Raw genomic sequence first — 21,764 nt, 5'->3', positions numbered from 1 at the left:
TTTCCAAACTTCTTCACATCAGTCACGAGTACAGAATGTACACCTGTTTTCATCTTTAAATAAAGCTGAATAACAATGTTGAACCTACCAATTCTGGTGTTCTCCAGCAAATGCCAATTTAACTTTCTAGCTGTGGGCACAGGTATCACTACAGAATGTCAGACCCGCATGCCACCATCATGTCTTTTTTCAGACATGCACACAAGGAGGCCACTGGAAGTGATCTTGGCAATGTTTCTCCTTATCCAAAATACCTGTCCTCCTCTGTTTGTGTAATAGCCCATCTTCTGGTATCTCTTTCATGCTCAAGATGCTTTGCCCACTTGCTGTTGCTTTCATTTGCAACAAAGCATGTGAAACTGATTCACAACTATATACACCTCCTAACTGGATAGATCGATACCCAGATGTTTAATTGACTTAATGCTATACTGTGTTAAGTGAATTAGGTGCTTTCTTTTTTTGTTACCATGCTAAATCAGACCCCTCAAATAGTGGATTTTCCCTGTTTTCTATAGCTTTCTTTCTGATCCTCTTAGACAACTTTCTCTTTTGCTTTCCTTGGCCTATGTTCCGTGTGGGACACATGATAGTACCAGACACCAGAGCAACTAGTTTTCCCCATTTTAATAGGCTGAATGATTTATTATTTTGTCTTTTTCTATGTATACATGGGACATTTGCTTTTCACTGAATCACTTTTCAGGAGGCATAAAACACTTTTTCTGTGAGCTGTCAACATACCAACGATCACTCTCACATACCCTAAAGAACACACTATGCTTGGTAAAGTATGAACAACATTTTATTCCAATACAGCTTGTTCTCATATGGTGTTTCAAATACATCTGAGAAGAAGCACGTCACAATATATCACTGTACCATTTACACCTTCCTTAGAAATGTAGCCTGGAGTAGTCAGAGGTCTATATGTCCTTAATTTATAACTTTCTTCTTGTAAAAATGTCAAACATTTGATGACATTTTATTTTTATTCTGTGGCTTGTGGATGAATGTGGAACAGGACAGATAGAGGACAGTAACTTCCAACCTCTGACCACGACTGCTTGCAATGTTAAGTGCATGTTGCTTTCCAAGTGTTTGCTAGCAGTACATTTTATTAAAAGAAATGTTAAATCTTAACTGCAGACAAGCAGGTAACCCATATTCACTATGAGATGTTTAACCATCCAAAGGATTTGTTTTTATGTCCATCCAGTTTTACAATTTGTGCCATTTAGTCACACAGCACAGTTCTGCCTGGCAGGAAAGGACATTTGATCATTTCTGCAGTTTTATTTCATGTACAGGTATCTTTCTCACCCCATTAGGGACATTTAAGGGGGAAACTGTAAACTAATGGGCTCACATACATGCTCTCTTCTACCATCAGCGTGTTCCTTGCACTGCAGGACGCCTTACTGGCTGCATGTGTTGTTCATCACTAAACGTATGTTACTTTGAACCTGTACTTTACCCATTTTATCAATAGAAGAGTAAAACACTCTATCATCTTATTTTTTGTAATTAAATGTTATTTTACTTTCTTTGATGCAATACTTGTCTGGTCTGGGCAGGTTTCTAGTGTCAGTAAAATCATTCTTTTGGTGCTAATGCAATCCAGAAAAGCTTCCACTCTGCAGAAGTCAGAAATTTCATTTACATCCTCTAATTCAAATTTCTATTGTAATGTATGTTTCCAATATTTCCTAGCAGTAGGATCAAGTGAGAGTGACTCTGCCTTGTATATATCATTCTGCAATCTGGTGACTTCATCCTATTGCAATAGCAGGGGTAAAGAGGTGATGCAGCCACTAGCTAGCCAGCATGTAGGCAATTGTGAAAATTCAGCCTCAGCAATGCAGTTTGTTAACTGGGTTGATGTAATCCCCAACACATCTTCCTATAATGGTATAACTATACAGTATCATTTTTTTTTTGTTTTCAGATAAAGGTATAAAGGTAATACAGCTCATACAAATGAACAGTAATGTCACATTTTTGTCTTTGCTGTTTCATGATTTCACAATAGAAACTGGAATAGCAATATAATCTTATATACCAGTATAGCCTGGCTTGTATGTAGGATTTAAAATGTATACCTGGGCTAAAAGATATAAAAAACATTTTTCTTATGCCAGTGCTAAGCCATTTACTCAACATTTCAAAATACAGGATAATACTTGTAAATCCGACAGAAATCCAGCAAGTTCCCAACTCCCTGCTTACTCTGTTGGCTTTCCAATCAGTGTTATTTTGTCCATTTCTACTCTGTGGCCACCTAGTTACTATGTTTTGCACATGAGGAGAGGGGAAGGTGTTCTGAAGTCTACATCAAGGGTGATCTGCCGAGGAGGGCAATACTCTCCCACATAGATCCAGTACAAGGGCAGTTTCTTCAAAAGAAAATGAAAAAAATTGATGTATCAACCTCAAAAAAGAATAAAATGTAGCTACCTCATCAAAGAACAGTTAGGCCAGAGTGTATGATTATCTGTTCTCTTAGATTTAGATAGACTTTAAGTTTTTTTTTTTTTTTTTTTTTTTTTTTTTTTGGTAACACAGCCTATTCAGCTAACACTGATTGAAATGATTTAACAATTCACTTATTTTTCCTTGAGGTTATAAAGCCATTACATAATATATTTATATATACAAACATGTCTTAGGCAAGGGCAATTTTTAGCACCATACAAATGTATTATGAATGCTGTATCTATGGCAATGTGAATCTATGGCCACCAATGGTGATAGGCAGCTGGCAATCAGAACTCCAATCAAGTTTTTGCACCATACCAGAGCTCCGGCGGCTCCAGCTCTGGTAGTTTGTTTCAGGCCCAGTCCTGGCTGGTAACCCGCGGCTCCGGAGTCACACATCGGCCGGGGGCGTTAGGCCAGAACAAACTACCAGCTAGGCCGTATCTGGCTGACCTCTGATCTAAAGCATTACTTTTAACACAGAGACATTTTTGATTTTTGGCGTTCTATATATCATTGCTAAAATGTACTTTTAAAGAGGAACTAAACTCATTATATACTTACCTTTAATCCCGCAGGGCAGTCTGATCCATATTATTATTATTATTACACAGTATTTATATAGCGACATCATATTACGCAGCGCTGTACAAAGTCCATAGTCGTGTCACTAACTGTCCCTCAAAGGAGCTCACAATCTAATGTCCCTACCATAGTCATATGTGATTAATGTAGTCTAAGGTCAATTGTTAGGGAGAAGCCAATGAACCTAACTGCATGTTTTTGGGATGTGGGAGGAAACCCACGCAGACGAACCTGGGACCTAGAGCTGCAAAGGCCAGAGTGCTAACCCCTGAGCCACCGTGCTGCCCCATATGGGGGTGTCTTGCATCTGGTCCCGCGTCGGCGCCATCATCTCTTCTTCCGGGTTCTTCATCCTACGTCACCGACCCAGGCGCGGAATCGGGTGACATAGGATGAAAAAAAATCTGCCAATCCCACCTCGCATGCATGAGATCGGTAAATTTTTCTATTTGCGCAAAGAGGCTCCTATCGCCTTTCCATGTTGGCTTAGTTGAAATGATTGTTATAGAGTGGCCCAGTGATGTGGCTGTTCCAGTTAGGACTGGGTGTTTCTCATCTTCAGTAATGTGATTTTCTTTCAATGGTATTTTTAATTGATATAACAATCTATTTAAATTAATCCTTGTGATCAACTACAATTTTTAATATACTATCCACTTAGTTAATGATTGATCTTAATTACAGTTGATTTTACCATTACCATATATATATTCCAGGATAAAACTTTGATTTGTTTGACCTGAATATGCCATTAGAAATAGAATTTGGGTTTATACTCTGTTTTCTTATGTAAAGTGAAACATGTATAAGTAGTATTGCTTTGTTCGATTTAACATATTCAGTTGGTCAAATAAAAATATTGCTTAGTGTATATCTAACTGTCGTCAGAGATCTGCTGGTCTGTGGCCCTTATTCTATCTTTCCCTGTTACATTGTTTACCATATACAAAATCCCAAGGCCAGATTTATGTTGTTTTTATGTATTATTTTCAATAGGCTAATAATGCAAATTAGCTCAATGCACAGTTTTGAATCTATAGTTTTGTGGCACACTAAAACCCTTGTGCTAAGTACTAATGTAAATATGGCCTAAATGTTCATTTCTAAAGTGCAATAGTCATAAACTCATATCTGTTACCCGATGTCCAAATGTACAGATGTTCCTGGATATGCTTACCTGGTGGTGTCATTCCTTTCTAATTTATTTTTGTAGTTGAGGCATTTAGACTGTGGCAATTAAACACAGTGATACCCTAGACCAGGGGTGTCAAACTTAAATACACAGTGGGCCAAAATGAAAAATGTGGACAAATTACAGGCCCACCTTGATATTTATTGAAAAAATATCTACAATTGAGGAAAGTGGCTAATGAATGTCAACAGAGGAGGAGACGCTTGTGGGTCCTGATTGACGCATGAGCAGAGCATTCTGAGATCTGTAGTATTAGCGGTGCATGCACTGTCTACTGGCGGGACAGCTCTAGTAGACATTTGGTTTTTTCTTGCTGGCCAGATTTGGTCCGCGGGCCTGAGATTGACACCCCTGCCCTAGACCAATTTTGCTTTGTTCGTTTTTTTTCTTTTGCATAGGGATATGAGAACCTTTGTCAAGTCTAGTTTTCCTCTTGCAGCCATGTCCAGAGACATCAAGCTGCTTGGCTATGGTCTCATAGTTTGTGTACAGTTTTTTGTCTGATCCTCTCAGACAACTCTCTCCTTTTGCTTTCTCTGGTCCAGGTTCATTGTGTGACACACCATGATACAAAACAGTGAGTAAATTTCTCTATTAAAAAAGGCTGAATGACAGATTGCACAACTGAGTGATATGAATGAATGTTTCTAACAAATGTGTCCAGACCATTTTAGAATATCTTTGTTAAATAATAAATACTTCTTTTTGCTTTATTCAATGACAAATTAAGTCATGCAAGTGTACAGTACATGGAACAATTGCTTTTCACTGGAGCATTTTTCAGGAGGCATAACACACTTGAGTTGTAAGGGTACCAACAAATTAGTCAGTGGTCCATTTAAATATATCGGTTATTTTTGTTACTGCTTTTTGTGGAACTGGCCAATTAAATTATTTGGCATGTGTGCAAGTTTAGATCAGTATCTAAAATTTGTAGATCACAATGCAGGGGTGATTATACTGAGTCTATTTCCTGATTCATAGTCACTGCAATGTCATATCTTTGCCTGAGCTGAATGATTAGAACAGAGATGTGTCATGAGTGAACATTCTTCTAGTGTCAGGGAAAGCTGCCCTGGCAGTTGGCACATTATGTCTACCTATTTCTGCAGAGTTAATAGAAGCGGGCACCACAGTGACCTTTTTGTTAGAGTAGCACTGTGGTGATAGAATATGGGGACAAGTAGGTATTTAGCTTACCAGTTCTGTGTTTGTATTGCTGGGACAAATCTGTCATCTTATTTTTTGTTACTTCATTCCATCTACTGCCTGCAGATGACTGCCTAAATACAGCTGGAAAGTTACAAGGCAAAGGAATGCCATTGCGGCATTGGATCGGCTTCATAAAGTTTATTTTTACACTACAGCTTTTGGAATCACAAAGTCAAATGCTAGAAAGCCGGTAAACTGGCTGATGATTAATAGATCCATAACTAGAAATGTCCATTGTCATATTTATCAGGTGGTAGGGCTTTTCATAAGCTGTGTGTTTCTAGATCCACAGAAATAACTATTGGGCGAAGTATCATGGTATGTGCCACAAAGTTTTCACACCTTAGTTACAGTAAGCAGAGGAATGTGATATACATTACCTTCCCATAGAAGAAAGGTAAAGGTCATAGCAGCTTTTCTTTGAATGTAGGTAATCTTATTTTAAAGTTAAAGCTGATCTTTGGGCATAGGAACATCCCCCCATTCCAACAACTCACCTCTCCAGTTAACCACTGGGAAGAAAAAAACTCTAATACTCATTTTTACTCACCTAAAGCCACATCATGGCTGTCATATGTTGTTCTCACATCTTTTATCCATCAGCTTAGCTGGTCTGGGAGATGGGCTTTCACATAAGTCTTTCAGTGCTATACCAGTTTCTTTAGACCTACTTGGCCTCCTGCAATACAGTTGGTTGTATATTTGTATTACTTACATGAACTCTAGCCTTGCTGCCCTTCGCCCTATTGTCCAGAACTATACATTATTCTTCTGACAGTACTTGCCCTATTTGCGCTCAGTACTCTGTTGCTATTGTGTATTGTAATGCTGGATCCTGCAGGACACGGACACTGTAATGCAGGGTACATAATCTTGGGTATGTCTTGAACTCGAAATAAAAAAAATCCCTTACCTCTACTTTCATAGATCCCTTGATCCTTCCGAAGCTTTCCTGGATTGGGTCCCATGCCATCCAGGAATCCTCCTTTCTTCTGGCAGGTGCAAGATCGAGTCATGTATCCTGCTGTAAATAGGAAAAAACTGCACATGCATGAGATATGCCTTTTTTTCCCCATGTAGGAAAAAGCCCCTTGCTCATGCCCAATCTCGGGTATGCATAGAAGGAGCAGCCAGAAGCCTTCTGGGATGCATGACGTGGGTATCCAAGGAGGCTCTCCTCTCCCATCCTGTCTTTACTGCTGAGGCGGTAAAGACAGAAGTGGCTTCACTCTTTTTTTTTTTAAAAAAAAAAAGATAAAATTGGTTTTAAACCCCCCAAAAAAGAATATATTTTCATCTTACATAAAAGGGTTGTCAGAACATTTTGGTAATAGGTCTGCTTTAAGCATCTAGAGCTGTATCAACTATATATTGTACTTTTTCAGCAAGATTTGTAGGTTATAGTTCCCTGCCTCCATTTCTTACTTGTAATCTTTTTGACATAAAAAAGCGCCTTTTGCCTTTGTATAAATACCACAGGTCAACAAACATTTTCATGCCAAACAGAAAAAAGTCATTTTAGGTTATGTTTGATGCACAGATTCCTGATATGGTATTAGTTTTGCCAGATTGGCTCTAGTTTTTGAAATAATGACCTCAATAATAACCTAATAGAAAACTAATGAAACATGAAAAATAAGCACAATTAAACTAGATATGCCTACGTATACAAAATTACATTACAGAACTAATCACAAAGAAGTAACTGAAAAACTCTGCTTGTTTGATTTCCATTTACGCTGATGATCAGGACAATCACGTTGAAGGCTCCAGCAGTATTCTTCCATCATGTGTCCATCCCATCTGCCCTGATTCCTTTCTTCCATCACCTTTGAATCTTGATGGAACCTCTCCCCTTGTTCCTCACTAAAAATCGCCAAGTTTTTTTTAGAAATGTTTGCAAATGGCTATGGAGATAGTATACATTTATGCTCATAGTGGAACCCAAATTTTTAAAGTTTAAGAGCAAGTTTTGTACCAGTTCTTCAATAATTTTGTGCTTTATGGTTACCCAAGTTCTTGACAACCATGACATAGTTGTGCCAGGCAGAAGCTTCAGTATCAGTCATGTAACTTGGGAAATTTGAATCATTTATCCGTTTTCTGGGGTCCATCAAAGATTCCTGCTTTTAATTTTTCAGTACTCAATCCAGGGAAGAATCTACAAATGTATTTGAAGCAATCACCGTCCTTGTTCAGAGCTCCAACAAATTGCTTCATTAATCCCAACTTTATGTGTAGTGGAGGGAGAATGATTTTTTCTTTGTCAACCATTGGCTCGGTAATGATGTTTGTTGAACCTTTTTCATGTTTTCCCTTGGAGGCCATGTCACTTTTTTTCCAGTGATCCTGCTTTGCTCTACTATCCCACAAGCATATGAAACATGGGTACTTTGTGTATCCACTTTGCTGTCCAAGTAGGAAGCTCACCATTTTTAAACCAACACATACGGAATATTGGTGTTCATAATGTCAAAGCTTTTGTATAACCATTTTGATATTTTCATATTCTTCTTTGAGTTTTGTTGGGGGACCAATTGGAATTGATGCATAGCAGTTGCCATTATGCCGTAAAACAGATTTCAAACAGTCTTCTGCTCAGTATTCTGGTACTCTCATATGGGCTAGTAGTCCAGGGATGTTACAACAGTACACAAAGTCTCCATCTTCACTGAAATATGGTAGGAGTGTCACCTCTCTTGTCCTATAAATGGTTATTTTAACTTCCCGTCTCAGAAAGTTCTCTTTTAGCCTGGATGCTAAAATTTCAGATGCGTATTTTGACAGACATAGTTCACTTATTAAATCTTTGAGCTCTTCAAACTGCTGGTTTGGTGAAACACTTCCTTCATATTCACTTCCACTGCTAACTCCTGGATTACACTCCAAACCCTGTATATCCTCCATGTGGGATACAGGAATATCAGGGAGTGTACTGAACACTGGTATAGGAACATCAGCACCATGCGGCACAGATCGTCTTGCTGATTCCTAATCAGGGTACTCCCACTTGTTTTACTTCTATCGATTGAAACCTTTTACATTCACAGCACAAAAATAATAACCATTATGAAGATTTTTGGGCTTTCACCATACCATAGGTACACCAAATTTCAAACTTTTCAGGTTTCCATTTTTCCAGTGACGTAGACAAAAGTTTGCATACCATATGGGGAGCCCAATCCTTATCTTGGTCCCCCAGTTTAATACCAAAATATGAAAGATATGCTTGTTTCTCAAATTCTGTAATGTTTCTTCTCTGTTTTTGCTGAGAATATTCACCACAAATGTATCAAAATACATTAGGGTCATTTAAACAACTTCTTGAAGAACTCAATTCACTACTTGAATGTATGAATTAAAGAAGGCAAATGAAAGTTTCATGAAAATAATGCTACATTTATTATATAAAATGCAAAACATCTGTGTAAATAAAGATTGATAATAATATGCTGTGTTAACATTTGTTGTTGGTAAAATTGTCTATTCCGATTCCTGTATCACAAGAACTAGAGGCAAAATAATGAAACTGATATCATTTCTGGATTTAGCAAACCTAAAATACACTAAATATATTGAAAAAATCCTTGGCAAGTGATCCCCTCAAATGTTCCCCTCTTACTCCTGATGTCAGTAGATCAGGCTACTTGAACATTTCATGTGTTTCCAGTACAGTGTGATTGGTGGCCACAATGCAATGCATTTGTTTTTATTTGATTGTGGACGGTGCTGTCCCTGCAAACTAAAGTAAAATGTTTGCCGTACATATCCTTGTAAATATCCTGGCTCCTGTGACACATTGCAAGTAGGTGTGTTACCTGGAATTGAATCCTATTGGCTTGTGAAGAGATAGCTTGGTTATAAAACTGTATGCAAATCACAATAACATGTTTTGTTTCCCTCTATGTTTATTGACTTTCTGAAGGTACAGTTAGTACAAAAGTTTTCCTTGTAATACAGAAATAAATTCCAGTGTCCCCATGAGCAATCCCTGCATACAGAGTGTTGTATACTGAAATGTATTGGTTAATTGTTATACAATGTGGGCGAGATTTAGGAATGTCTGTCACAACCATGAGATAAAATTCATTGGAAAATGCTAGACTTTGTTTTATACTTTGATTAAATTGGAATGATTTTAGAAAATCCATTATTTTTATAAATTCATATGTAGGATCCTGCTGCTGTGGAAAAAAAAAACCTAAAAAAATGTGTACCTGTAGCCACTGCTTGTCTTCAAGAAAAGTCACTGCACCAGTCATGGTGAACTCTTTCTACTTTATTTTCATGGCTGTTTTGTGTCCTTGCTAGAGAGTTTTCTAGTCAAGTCATGTTACATGACAGAGAAGAATAGAGAGTAATGTTAAACCATTGGGTCTGACATATTAAAACTCTCCAAGGCTGGATAAGATACACTTTCATCAATGCAGCTGGGTGATCCAGCAAACCTGGAATGGATTTCTTCAAAGGTATTTGCTAGCAAATGTTTTGAATCCTGGACCATATCCATTCCAGGTTTGCTGGATCACCCAGCTTCACTGATAAAAGAATATCCTCTCTTAGAACGTCTGTTAGGTATGTAGTGCTGCTCATTCACATTGTGCCCCAAGTTCCTTGGTAACTCTGTACTTGATGTGAAATTTCTTTTAGATATTTCTGTTAAAGAAAATATTTTTTTCAGTGGGGATGCTGTTTTTACCTTCCAGCTTCTGGGTAATGGGGGGTGGAGTAAATAATATTATACATGGTAATGTATAGAAGACATGGTTATTTCAATGTTTTTAGTATTGGGCCCACAGAAGGAACATCATACACAGACATGTATTACTCTGCCTAGCATATCATCTTTTGTCAGCGGACATATAATTATCTTGTCTTGTAAGCTTGGTTACCACAGAGTATTACACAAACATACTTTCTGTGTTGCAAGTATGTTAGTGGCTTGTGACAGTGTGTCCTTCTATTCTCAGAAACTGATTTTGGTCTCTGCTTCTCTCCCAAACTAGAAAGTGACATCAGATGGGAGGTCGAATTCGAAAACATTGAAAACAAAGCCACCTATTTTGCTGTGTCATTTCCACCATGTTTTTTAAAACCTGTTCAGATCAACATCAAGGATGCCTGATATATATTAACTAACATTCTGTTTAGATAGCTATAAGTATTTTAGGTTTGATTCCACATGTATAAGCTTAAGCTAAGTAATGTTTTCCTATACTATACTTGTTTAAAGCTGAAATTAAGTTCCACGTTTTTGGATCAGGTATGCCTTTATTGCAGAAAAAAAAGTTTCAGTTCGAGTCAAGCTGGGGTATTGACTGGCCATTCCAGCATTTTTATTTTCCTTCTCTGAAACCAACTGAGAGTTTCCTTGGCTGTGTTGGTGAGATCATTGTGTTGTTGAAATGTCTACCCTCAATTCATCTGCAGCATCCTGGTACATGGCAGCAAATTCTTATCCCAGTACATTTGTTTTTTATTCATTCTTCACTCAATTGTATGACGTCTGCTTAGTACCATATGCTGAAAAACAGCCCCACACCATGATGTTTCCACCCCCAAATTCATTGTCAGTATGGTGTTTTTGGGTGATGAGGAGTCTTGCCCGGTGATCATGTTTAGAGGCCATTTCTGTTTTAGTGCATTACTTATTATTTTCTTTGAAACAACTGTACCTGCTAATTCTAGGTCTTTCTGAAGCTGTCCCCAAGTGATTCTTGGCTCTTGAACAACTCTTCTGATTTTCCATTTTTCACTCTTCTATCAAGAAATCTTGTGAGAAACACCTAGTTGTGGCCGGTTTAGGGTGAAACAATGTTCTTTTCCACTTCCAGATTATGGCCCCAACAGTGCTCACATACAGAACATTCAGAAGCTTAGAAATATGTCTGTAACCAATTCCATCAGTATGCTTTGCAACTATAAGGTTGCAAAGGTCTTGAGAGTGCTCTTTGCTTTTACCCATCATGAGAGACCTTTTGTGTGATACGCTGGTAATGGGAACACTTTTTATAGGCTATTAATTAGGACTAAACCAGCTAATATTAATTATAAAAAGATTGCTTTCTAAATACTGACAGATTTTAGCAGGTTTCTTGGCTACCCATGCCTTTTTGACCCTCCTATTCTTCAAGTGTTCGGTACTTTATCCCTGTGTCCACTGTATTACACATAACTTACTTTCTGGACATATTTGTTTTGATTTTTATATGTGGGGATTACTCGGGTTGTTACCAACATCTGGTGTAAATTTCATGGCAATTGACCCATATTTACTGAAGTATATTTACTGAAACGTTGGCGCATTTAATACTTATTTCCCCCATTGTAGAAGAAGGCTTAATGAAAATAATAGTTCTATTTAATATTTGTAACTGTCTATAGAGTTATACAGGTTCATTATTTGAGCTAATTATCATTAACAGGCTATTTTTCAGGGTTTTAAGTTCTTATTATTTCATATGCAATCTCCAGATTTGAAAGGACAAGTCCAATATGTGTGCAAATCCCCTATCCCCTTATTTGCACTAAGTTGATGTACTGTATTTTAGAAAGAAATGTATTTCTGAATTTTGAGTTTGGCATACATTCCATCATGTTTTTCTCTCTTTAAATTGTTAACTGTATTTTTGCAAAATTTTTAAAGGACTGAAAAATTATTTTCCCCTAAAAAATGTCCATGCAAAAGGACAGAGTAAATACTCTCTGCTGCTTACATTGTCAAATGCTACTTTACTAATAAAAATCATCAGATCATCCACTGAAGGGTTTCTCCCTCCAACCTCCACATGACTATGTGACACATTAAGTATGTAGAGGCCAACTCTACGAAACACTGAGCACAAAAGATTGACACTCCAGGAAATCGTTGTTTTCTACACAAGCTTTAGTTATCAATTTATTTTCAACAGAGCAGTGTTTGGAAATGCAAGCAGCAGAAGTATTTACTCCCCATTTTTGCAGAGACAGCCTTAAATAATAATTTCATTATCAATTAACAAACACATTAGTTAATCTGATTATAACTTCTGTGTACATTTTTCCAAATAGCTCTTTATTCCTGTGTTTGTATCACAGTTAATGTTTTACTCCTTAGATAACAGACCATGGTCACCTGCAAATAGTTTATATTTACGTTAACGGTAAGGATGCTTAAATTTGTGCTTGAACAAAACGTTATGAAGCTTATCAGTATGCTCTTCCACCCTGGTAGTCAGTAGGGATGAGCGAACGATTTTAATAAATTCGGTCTCGCTGCGAATTGGGCACTTCTCGCTTACCAAACATGTAGGCGAGAACGGTCTCTTCTCTGTGCACAACCCCTCAGATCTTTCATTCCTCTTCTGTTTGTACAGTTCCTTTAGGCCTCTCATCCCTCTTTTCTGTTTAATAATTTGTCAGACCTCTCCTCTGTTCATCTCCTTAGTCTTCTCACTCCTGGTCTCTGTATGCAGCTCCACAGACCTAAACTATTTCTCTGTATAAAATTTCTCAGACCTTGTATCCCTCATCTCTGTGTACAGTACTCAGGCCTTTCATACCTCTTCTCTGTGCAGCTCTTTGGATCTCTCACGTCCCTTCTCTGTTTTTATCCCTTTTTTTCCTGTGCAACTCCTCAGACCTCCTATCCCTTTTTACTGGGCCTGATTTATTAAGGTTCTCCAAGACTGGAGAAGATAGACATTTGTGGGAGAACATGGGTAAGCCAGAAAACCTGGAACTGATTTAATAAAAAATAACTGTCTCTGTGTGTACAGTTGATCAGACCTCTCGTCCCACTTTTCTTCATACAATCCCTGAGACATTTCACCCATGTGTTCAGTTCCTTGAAAATGTTACCTGCATATAAGCAGTTTCTCGGACCTTTTACTTTTCTAATCATGTCTTGGTTCTCAATCCTCTACCCTCTCTGGGCTTCTTCAGTGGATAGTCATGTTACCAGCTGCCTAGACATTGGGCACCATATCTTAGTGAATGGGGAACACCATTGATTGTCTTTATTTACCCATATATCAATTCTTAAGCCTCCTAAGTGGTATTCACATATGCTGTTTTGAGTAACATTTCTTTTGGATGGAAATTACAGAGATGTTTAACATTTATCATGGTATCAAAAACATCAAACAGCCGAGCCATATGCCTGGATGACTTTCCTGGTCCTCTGAATATCCTTTTACCCACGGAGTACTTTGTTGTTTCTTCACGAGCAGGAATAGGCTGCAGTGTTGCTAAGAAAGTGACAAAAGAGCCAAGACAACTGCTAGAAGGAAGGTGACAGGAAATTGAGCTGAGCTGTCAAAGTGATCAGATGTGGCTGTGGACAGAGGTCAGCTGTGGATACATAGGTGAGCTTCTGAGGAGGGTTCAGAGGTTATCTGCATTCTGAGGTGCACAGGTGACCTGTGGAAAGTTTCTCCCTTTCTTTTTTTGTGAAAAGTTAAGGTAGTTTTAGACAAAATGTAAGTCGTTATGTCTGTATATCTATGTATGTCAGCTACCCTCTGAAGTCTGTGTTACTTACTCTGACCCCTGAACTACTGACCCCTGCACTCTGCTTTATTAACTCCTACAAACTAATACTGAAACTTTCACTCCACTATTTTCAGTTTCTTTCACTGTTAGCATAGTTTGGCCACAACCACAATTTGCGGTCGCATATTGGTACTCTCCTCGGGTGCCTGTGGGTGCCCCAGGTCTTTTATAAAGAATTTTTTTAATGTAGTGGGATGAATAAAATAGAGTAGATTACATTTTAGTATGTTGGAAGAAAACATTGGGCACTTGAAAATCTCACTAAACAAAAAAATGTTCAGGTACATTCTTTCCCTTGCACTACCTGATCAATATACCATTCACAATATGCTTCGGTTTCTAAGGTCAAGAAATGTCCTTGATTCTCAGGGAAGATGGGAAATATATTAAAAATATTAGAGCCCAGGGTGATAATAGCACTAATATCAATACTCAAACCCGGTGTCAATACTTTTCTCAATACATTAGCCAATAAATGTAACCAGGCTGTATGGAAGAGGTGCCTAATGCATTATATGAACCTGTTTATCATGTGGTTTCTGTAGGCTGCAGCTAGTTCACATGATACACTGTTAACAGGAATGAGCCAAACAGCTGCTCTGTTTATTCTGGAGACATGCACTCTGTTCCTGTGACAAGCCTCCAGCACAGCTCACCAGACCCAATTCCTAAATCTGTTTAAGTCTTGTCTGGTGGCAAGCTTGTGACATTGATTTAACCTGAATACCTTCTACAAGCAGGATATCATATTTATACAAAAAAAGGATCCTGATAATGCTACAAATCCTATATCGATTTTCAGCTATGCTTGGATCTATTAGTCCTATATGGTATTATAATAGCTATCAGATGATAAACACTTTAGGTTGGAACAGAGAATGAAAACCCACTTGTAACGGAAATAGCCCATAAGGATGCATTTCAAAGGTAATTCCCTAAATATGTAAACTCCTTGAAACCTTGACGGGTAGCAACATGGCACCCTTTCCTGTCTTATAACATTCCGTGAAAATGGTATGATAATGTGATAGGAACCTACTACCATCAATCAGCTTTTCATTTCAAATGTGACCTGACTCTAATGTTTCATACCATTTGCTGGCTTTGTCTTTAATTGTTCTTGCTATTTCCTGTGAACTTTGAACTTTGAGTTTCAAAAAATAATTGTTTTAATAAATGTTTTAAAAGGAAAATCAAAACTTTTTATCAGTTTTTACAGAGAATCTGTCCCTTGAACAGGTTTCCTTTTTTGAAAAAAAATACTCAGCCTCTTGCTCTGGGGATCCCTTCCCTTTCATTTATGACCTTGATCAGTGGCACAGACTGCAATAAAAACCAGAGCAGGGTTTAACTTTTTCCCACTCTATCTAAAACTGAATATATATTACCATATAACCATTACCTGGACATACCCTGCAAGAGAATTCATTTTAGATGTTTTCTTAACGCAATGAAAGAAAGCTGACCAGATGACTAAAACCTGAAAAAAAAAACATTTACTGAATAAATGTACCTTCATTTTCCTTCACTCTAGAGACAGAGGACATTTATTGCCCATTTATAGACTGTGCTGGGTCCTGGACAAAGCCTAAAGTGGAAGTAAATCTTGTTCCTTAAACAAAGGAAATCATCAGTTAACTCCTTCGTAGAAGACTTTTTTTGTTTGGGAGTTTCTAGGTCCTGTTTTTTTTTCTTGAAATTCTATTGTCTGATGTTCAAGTTCTGTGAGGCCTTCATTAGTTAGTTAGTGGTTGCCAACCTTTCCGGTCCTGCGGACCACTAAAATTTCGATCTCTGGACCGCGCATGCATAGGGAGCGGGTATCCCTCAAAGGGTAAGAAACTTGCCAGAAGCACCTCCCCCCACTCTCCGATCGCAGACTCAGATCTGTGAGCCTGCGTTTCAAAGGGGGAAATTTTCTCGCGGACCACTGGTTGGCGACCGCTGCTAACATAATTTTCACTGATGCCCAACTGCAGTTGATTACTAATATCAACCACAGCCTGCCTGGTTTCAGCAATTTCATCATCTGTAAACCCCAGAAATTACAAAATGTGGATTGGGGGCACAATTTGTTCCAAACTTCTTTCATATTTGTCTCTTTCACTTCATCATAAGCATCAACAGTATTTTTGATGGCATCATAAATGTTAAAATTTTTCCAGAACTCCTTTAAGGTCATCTCATCATTTTGGGTAGCATTGACAGCTTGTGAGAATGTTTTCAGTAAATATTAGGCCATAAAAAAGGCTATGATTCCCTGATCTATAGTCAGAAGTAGTGATGTGGTGTCATGGAGTAGAAATACAACTTTACATTGGGGTCATCTAAAGTAGTGCTCGCCAAACTTTTGGGACCCACAGACCTCTAAATTTAACCTGATGCCCATGGTGGGCTCTTCTAAAGCTACATACACCGTCCTGACGTCCTTCAGCAATCCACCTCGGCAAGGTGCCGCCGTCTCGCCCTCCCATCTCCATAGAACAGGACAACACTGTACACACATTTATCTGTCACTGGAAATGATCATGAACGAATAAAATAACAATTATCTGCCGTCCTTCAAAACTTTGTACAAGGCTTAAAGCTGGTGACTGTGGTGGGCTGTGCTTCTGAACTTGGCCTACATGTAGATTCCCCTTCTGTGCTAAACCAAAAAAAAAAAAGTTGTTTGTGCCTTTATAGCAATACAACTAGTATTGAAAACTTCAATTTTATGCACTGATTTTATGCAAATCAAATGCAAATTTAACATACATTGCACTGACTTGAAACTGAGCCAAACCTAACTCCATGCAACTTCAAAAAAAAGAAAACATAAAAAAAATTCTTGACATGCGTTGTATTATAATCAGTTTCTCTTTTAGATTTTAAGTTCTTGTAGTCTTCCCCTACTGACGCAAAGCCAGCAGTGTTAGAACCTTACAGGGTAATGGAGCCAGAGATGGTACAAAACATAAACTGAAGAACAGCTGGAATGATGAGAAAAGCTGCTGGTTGTGTTGTGGTATAAACAGTAAACAGCTATAGTTAATAAGTAGAAAGAATTTGTTAAAGCATGATTGAATAGTACTGTAAGGTTTCCTGTTCATTTTTATATCATATTATAATAAAAAGATGATTAAAATTTTTACATATTCAAATTTTAGTCATATTTAACATAACCGAGCCTGTACATATTACACTTGAGTGCAGATCATCAGGAACTGTCTGAGTAACAACATATTTGTATGGGTGTTGCCCAGTCACACCAGCGGGAGAAGGTGCCAGCATACTGGAGAAGCAGAACAGCCCAGGGGACCGGTGAGTTCACAGCCAGGCCTATTTATAACAACCTATCAGTGCTTTCTCCCAGCCAGCTTCATTCAAGACAAGTTGACACACAGGAGGTTTGTAAACACACGCTTTCCCAGCACTGGGCTTACAGAACTGAGCTGCAGTCAAGGTTAAGTTCTGGACAACCCTCTCTAACTGGATTACACTGACTGGCACAAAAGTCCTTAGAAACAAGGCAGAAATGCCTGAAAGAGAAGACTTTGAACTAAATGAAAGGTAACAACCAGAGCATTTTTTTCTCTAATGTGTAGGTGAAGTCAGAATGAGGAAGAAAACACAATGACATTGTTTATAAATGTGTTCTCTACACATGTTTGTAGCAGTTTGCTGGTGGTGTATACATGTTTGGATATCAATTGCTATGTGATAGGTCCAGCCATGGTAGTATTAGAATTATACTTTATCATATAAATTGTCATAGAAACAAACTTGACCATGTTTCAACTGACTTAATAACGTCTTTAAAAAACATATGGATTGTACCTCAAACCAGCTGTCCTGGTGATACTTCTATAGTCAAAAAAAATATTGTATCAAATATTATTATTGTAATGGCTTAAACTGCAGTTTATTAATCTAATTTCTTGATTGATCTTATGTTGACTGATACCTTGTTTATAATTATATATCAGGCCAGTGGAGAGAAAAGAATATTGGTAAACTTTCGAAACATCCGGTGAACATATAGTCAGATCAACATTTACAAGCAGCTGTGTGGAGCTTAAAGAGGTGAAGTGCTGGAGCTCGATAACTGGTTCACCTGCAGGAATTCCTATAGTGCCCCACAGTACCCCCAGTTATTTGGAATTTGTCATCATGTGCCAGCCTTCTCACATAGGCCAACCCAGCCCAGGACCAGTCCACAATGTCATCTATCTTATTAGTGATGGCGCTTGTACCAAATGCAGCTGTCTTGTGACTGGATCTGCATGAACTTCTCTGGATCAGTGATCTACACAATAGCCATATGGCAGGACAGAATTGGTAGGAGCCTGGAAATATGACCTAGAGCAAGATATAAACAAATACAGTCAGGCAGCCTTCTCATAGTCAGCAGTCAGTCAGACATGTTTACCCACTGACTTGTGTGATCTTTGGTGAGACTGTTTGTCTTGCTTGTGTTTTTGTTTTCACATTCTTTATTCTGATGTCTTTATTCTGACACCTCAGCTATGTTCTATGTATGAACATGAGAAGAGCTGCTACTTTTAAATGATGGATCATGTGGCATGTTACCCTGAACATCTGCTTTAAGCGAAGAATGTGTTTGTGTCATAACTGTTGTATATTCTCCATGCTGTCACAGGGACAGCTACTGGAAGAGAAGAATGTAAAATACATTAAGTTCTGCCATCCACCTCCTTTTTAAAAATACAGAGATATATCTCTGAAGTACATAGAGATTCGTCAGAGGGCTTCAAACTTACTTTATGATAAAAAAGGCACTCTGTAAGCCACAGGCTTTTGGGTGGCTGGCCTACAAGAATTAAAGTTTTTTTTTTATACACAATCATGAAAATCTCAGAGTGGAAAAATCTAGCATTTGTAGTTTCCCCAAATCCTGTACTATGTTATTAATATACATATTTGCATTATGTGTTGCATAATTTACACATAGCCATTTGGGTGGATTTACTAAAGGAATCTAGGCTGTTTAGATAGCAAAATGAATTATCTCCTTCCAAGCGAAACATCATCTAGCTTAGTAAATGAGATGAAGCTCTGCTGACTTCAACCATTTAATCACATGCAAAGAATATATTTTTTTTAGATTTCTTTGGGTGTTTAGGTATTCTTTGCAAAGGGAATTGTCAACACATTTGTGTCTTGCAAGGTGTTAATCCCCATTTGCTAAGCGAAAAGCCCAACAACCACCACCAGTGTTTGCCCCAGAGGAGTTTACATTCTACTAGCCCTTAAAATTCCCAATTGAATCAGATATTTCAAGCACAGTTAGTACATGTATCAGAACACATAGCCTGGATCAGCTCATACATTTCTTTTAATTTTGATCTGGATAATAGAAGTACTAGTATTTCTCCACAGCATGCTTTACTATGGTAATAGAACATAAGAAAGCTACTGTTTGTTACTTCTCCCACTCACTGTACATCACATGCATCAGCAAGGGACTGCCTAACGCATTATATTTTAGGTGGATTGTGAACCATGTAGTTATCAGTACATTGTTTTGTCTAACAGACCAAAATCTGATTGTGAGTGGATAGCATAGCTTTGCATGCATAGTGTGACCAGATTTCAGGAGTCAGGAATAATATATTGAGTGCTATGTATACCATATCTGCATAAAGAGCAGAAGAGAATATCCTAAGGTTATTTTTGTTTAACTTTGTATTTTGCTTTCCAGGTGGGTTGTTGAGCAATATACAGTATATTGTGGTAACAATAGTCACCACCTGCTTGTAGCTAATATTTAACAGACGCTACAGAGTCATTTCTTTACTGCTCTTCTAATTCTAAGTCTGCTCCAACAACTAGGTGTTAGGGGTAGACAAATACCAGATCATTTACATAAGCAAATAGACTCACAGCGTATCATTTTTAATAAAAAAAAAGTCATGAGATAGCACTGTAAATTGTATCATTCAATTTTTTTTTGTTTTTAATGTATGTCATTATTTCATTACATAAAGAGTAATCAATGTGTGAATATGTTCCTTCTGGGCTATCCAGTGATTTTAGTACTTTCTAAATCATAAATTTCCTTTTCTGCAAGCTTGCTCAAAGTGAGAGTCTAAAGGTGTTAAAACCAGAGAAAGAACAAAACTTTAGTTGGTGTTTCACGAAGGTGGATGGGAGGACCTGGAAGAAATGTTATTTTACATTGTGAAATAAAGTGTTTTTGTGGAGTGGAATGACTTTGATTAGGCAACGTTTGGGAATGAAGAAGCTTCAGATAGTTACCTTACTTTTGAACCCCTCAATGTCTTTGAAGTCATCCAACTTTCAAGTAAAAGCCAATATCTGATGAAGGGTTATTATGCAAACCCCAGAAAATGTTTCCTTTATTATCCTGTTCATAGTTAATTAAATAATTTTCTACTCTGATACCACTAAAATATTCCTAATCCCCTAGTAAGTGTCACAAAGCCAGAGGTCAGATGACGTTTGGCAGGTGATTGATCTCACACACTCCACATTTGTTTATGTTCAGACAATGGGACGGGGAACAACTATTAGACTTCAGGTGACTTATCTTACTGTGTCAGCAATGAAAGCTCCCAGAGCAGTGGAGCTGTTAACAGCGGCCACAGATGCAAATACCATAAATATAAAATGATAGTTACAGATATGCATGTTTTTTATTTCTTTTTATAAAACATAAGTGGTGAAGATGTAATGGAAACAAATACTTCATGATTCAATATGCAGCAAGAATGTTTACTCAAGTTAAAAAGTCATACTTTTATTGCAGCTCTTTTTTTTTAGCAAGGGACTCTGGGACATTGAGAATCAGTGTCAATTCTGCTGCTGAACCCCTACACCCAACCTAAATCCAAAAATAATTTTCTAACGCCTAACATGCTTCAGCACTTAATATTTACCACTTAGCATTTTTCTGGAGGCTTACTGTGTTCAGTATATAAATTATTAATATATTAAGCACCTGAGGTGTTGCCTGCTCAGATAATTCTGCTGCTCTGTTCCAGCATTGGTTCAGAAGCCTACTGGCCGTCTCATATTCAATGTAAACACAGAGCAGGAGCTGTGAAAAATAGGTGCTGGGGTAGCTGAGCTGCTGAGACAATGACAAGAGGGACTTCAGTGCAGTATATGCTAGACTGTCCAAACCCTGTATGCAGTTACACTTTAACTCTCACAATTACCTCCCAAACGTAACCTTTATCTTGTCAATCCCTAAACCTAACCTTTAACACCAAACTTAAAGTTCTGCACTGTTCTGTACTATAGCATAGCAGGCATAGCAGGGCAGTGACTACTGCAGTCAAAGTTATAATAGTGATATTGATAACAATTTAAACAGATCCAAACTGTTTATGTCTGGTAGAAGAATAATCCAGAACACAAACATCTGAATTCATTCATTTCCCTTTGTTTTTGCACATATTCAGGGCATCAGTACAATTCAAAGTGCATCTGTACTTCAGGATTTGAAAAATCCTAGATTATATGGATAATATATGTTCCTAGATAATATAGGAATTTAAAGTGATTTGTTACTGATTGTTTTATATTAGGATTCCATTGTTTACCTGTTTAAAATAATAAAGTGCGCCTAGGTGGTGTTATGATGTTGTTTAATACCTTCCAAATCACTTCGGCCAGGTGCCTCCTCTGCGACAGATAGTAGCCAACCATCACTCCTTGCAGAGAACTGATTCTAGAATGGGCAAGACTACATTAGGATTAACCTCAAACCTTTAAAGGGACCTTGCAATACCCAAGG

The 21,764-nt window shown here is 37.8% G+C and overlaps 1 protein-coding gene across 2 annotated transcripts in view; it reads left to right on the top strand.

Annotated features, from left to right (window-relative positions):
- The window catches only part of RETREG1 (reticulophagy regulator 1), a 58,005-nt gene that overhangs the window by 13,507 nt on the left and 22,734 nt on the right, over positions 1 to 21,764 (top strand). The window contains exon 1 of one of the 2 annotated variants that reach the window (XM_072411862.1): positions 17,354 to 17,551. The exons of the other annotated variant lie outside the window; for it this stretch is intronic. Coding sequence (XP_072267963.1) covers positions 17,517 to 17,551 — 35 coding nt within the window. The 5' untranslated portion in view covers positions 17,354 to 17,516. Of the gene's footprint in view, positions 1 to 17,353; positions 17,552 to 21,764 lie in introns of those variants that run through there. 2 annotated transcript variants of the gene reach the window in all.

The sequence above is a fragment of the Pyxicephalus adspersus genome, chromosome 5, assembly GCF_032062135.1.
Source record: "Pyxicephalus adspersus chromosome 5, UCB_Pads_2.0, whole genome shotgun sequence".
NCBI lineage: Eukaryota > Metazoa > Chordata > Amphibia > Anura > Pyxicephalidae > Pyxicephalus > Pyxicephalus adspersus.
The sequence above is the reverse complement of the archived record's forward strand: the minus strand, read 5'-3'. Positions and strand labels throughout refer to the sequence as shown.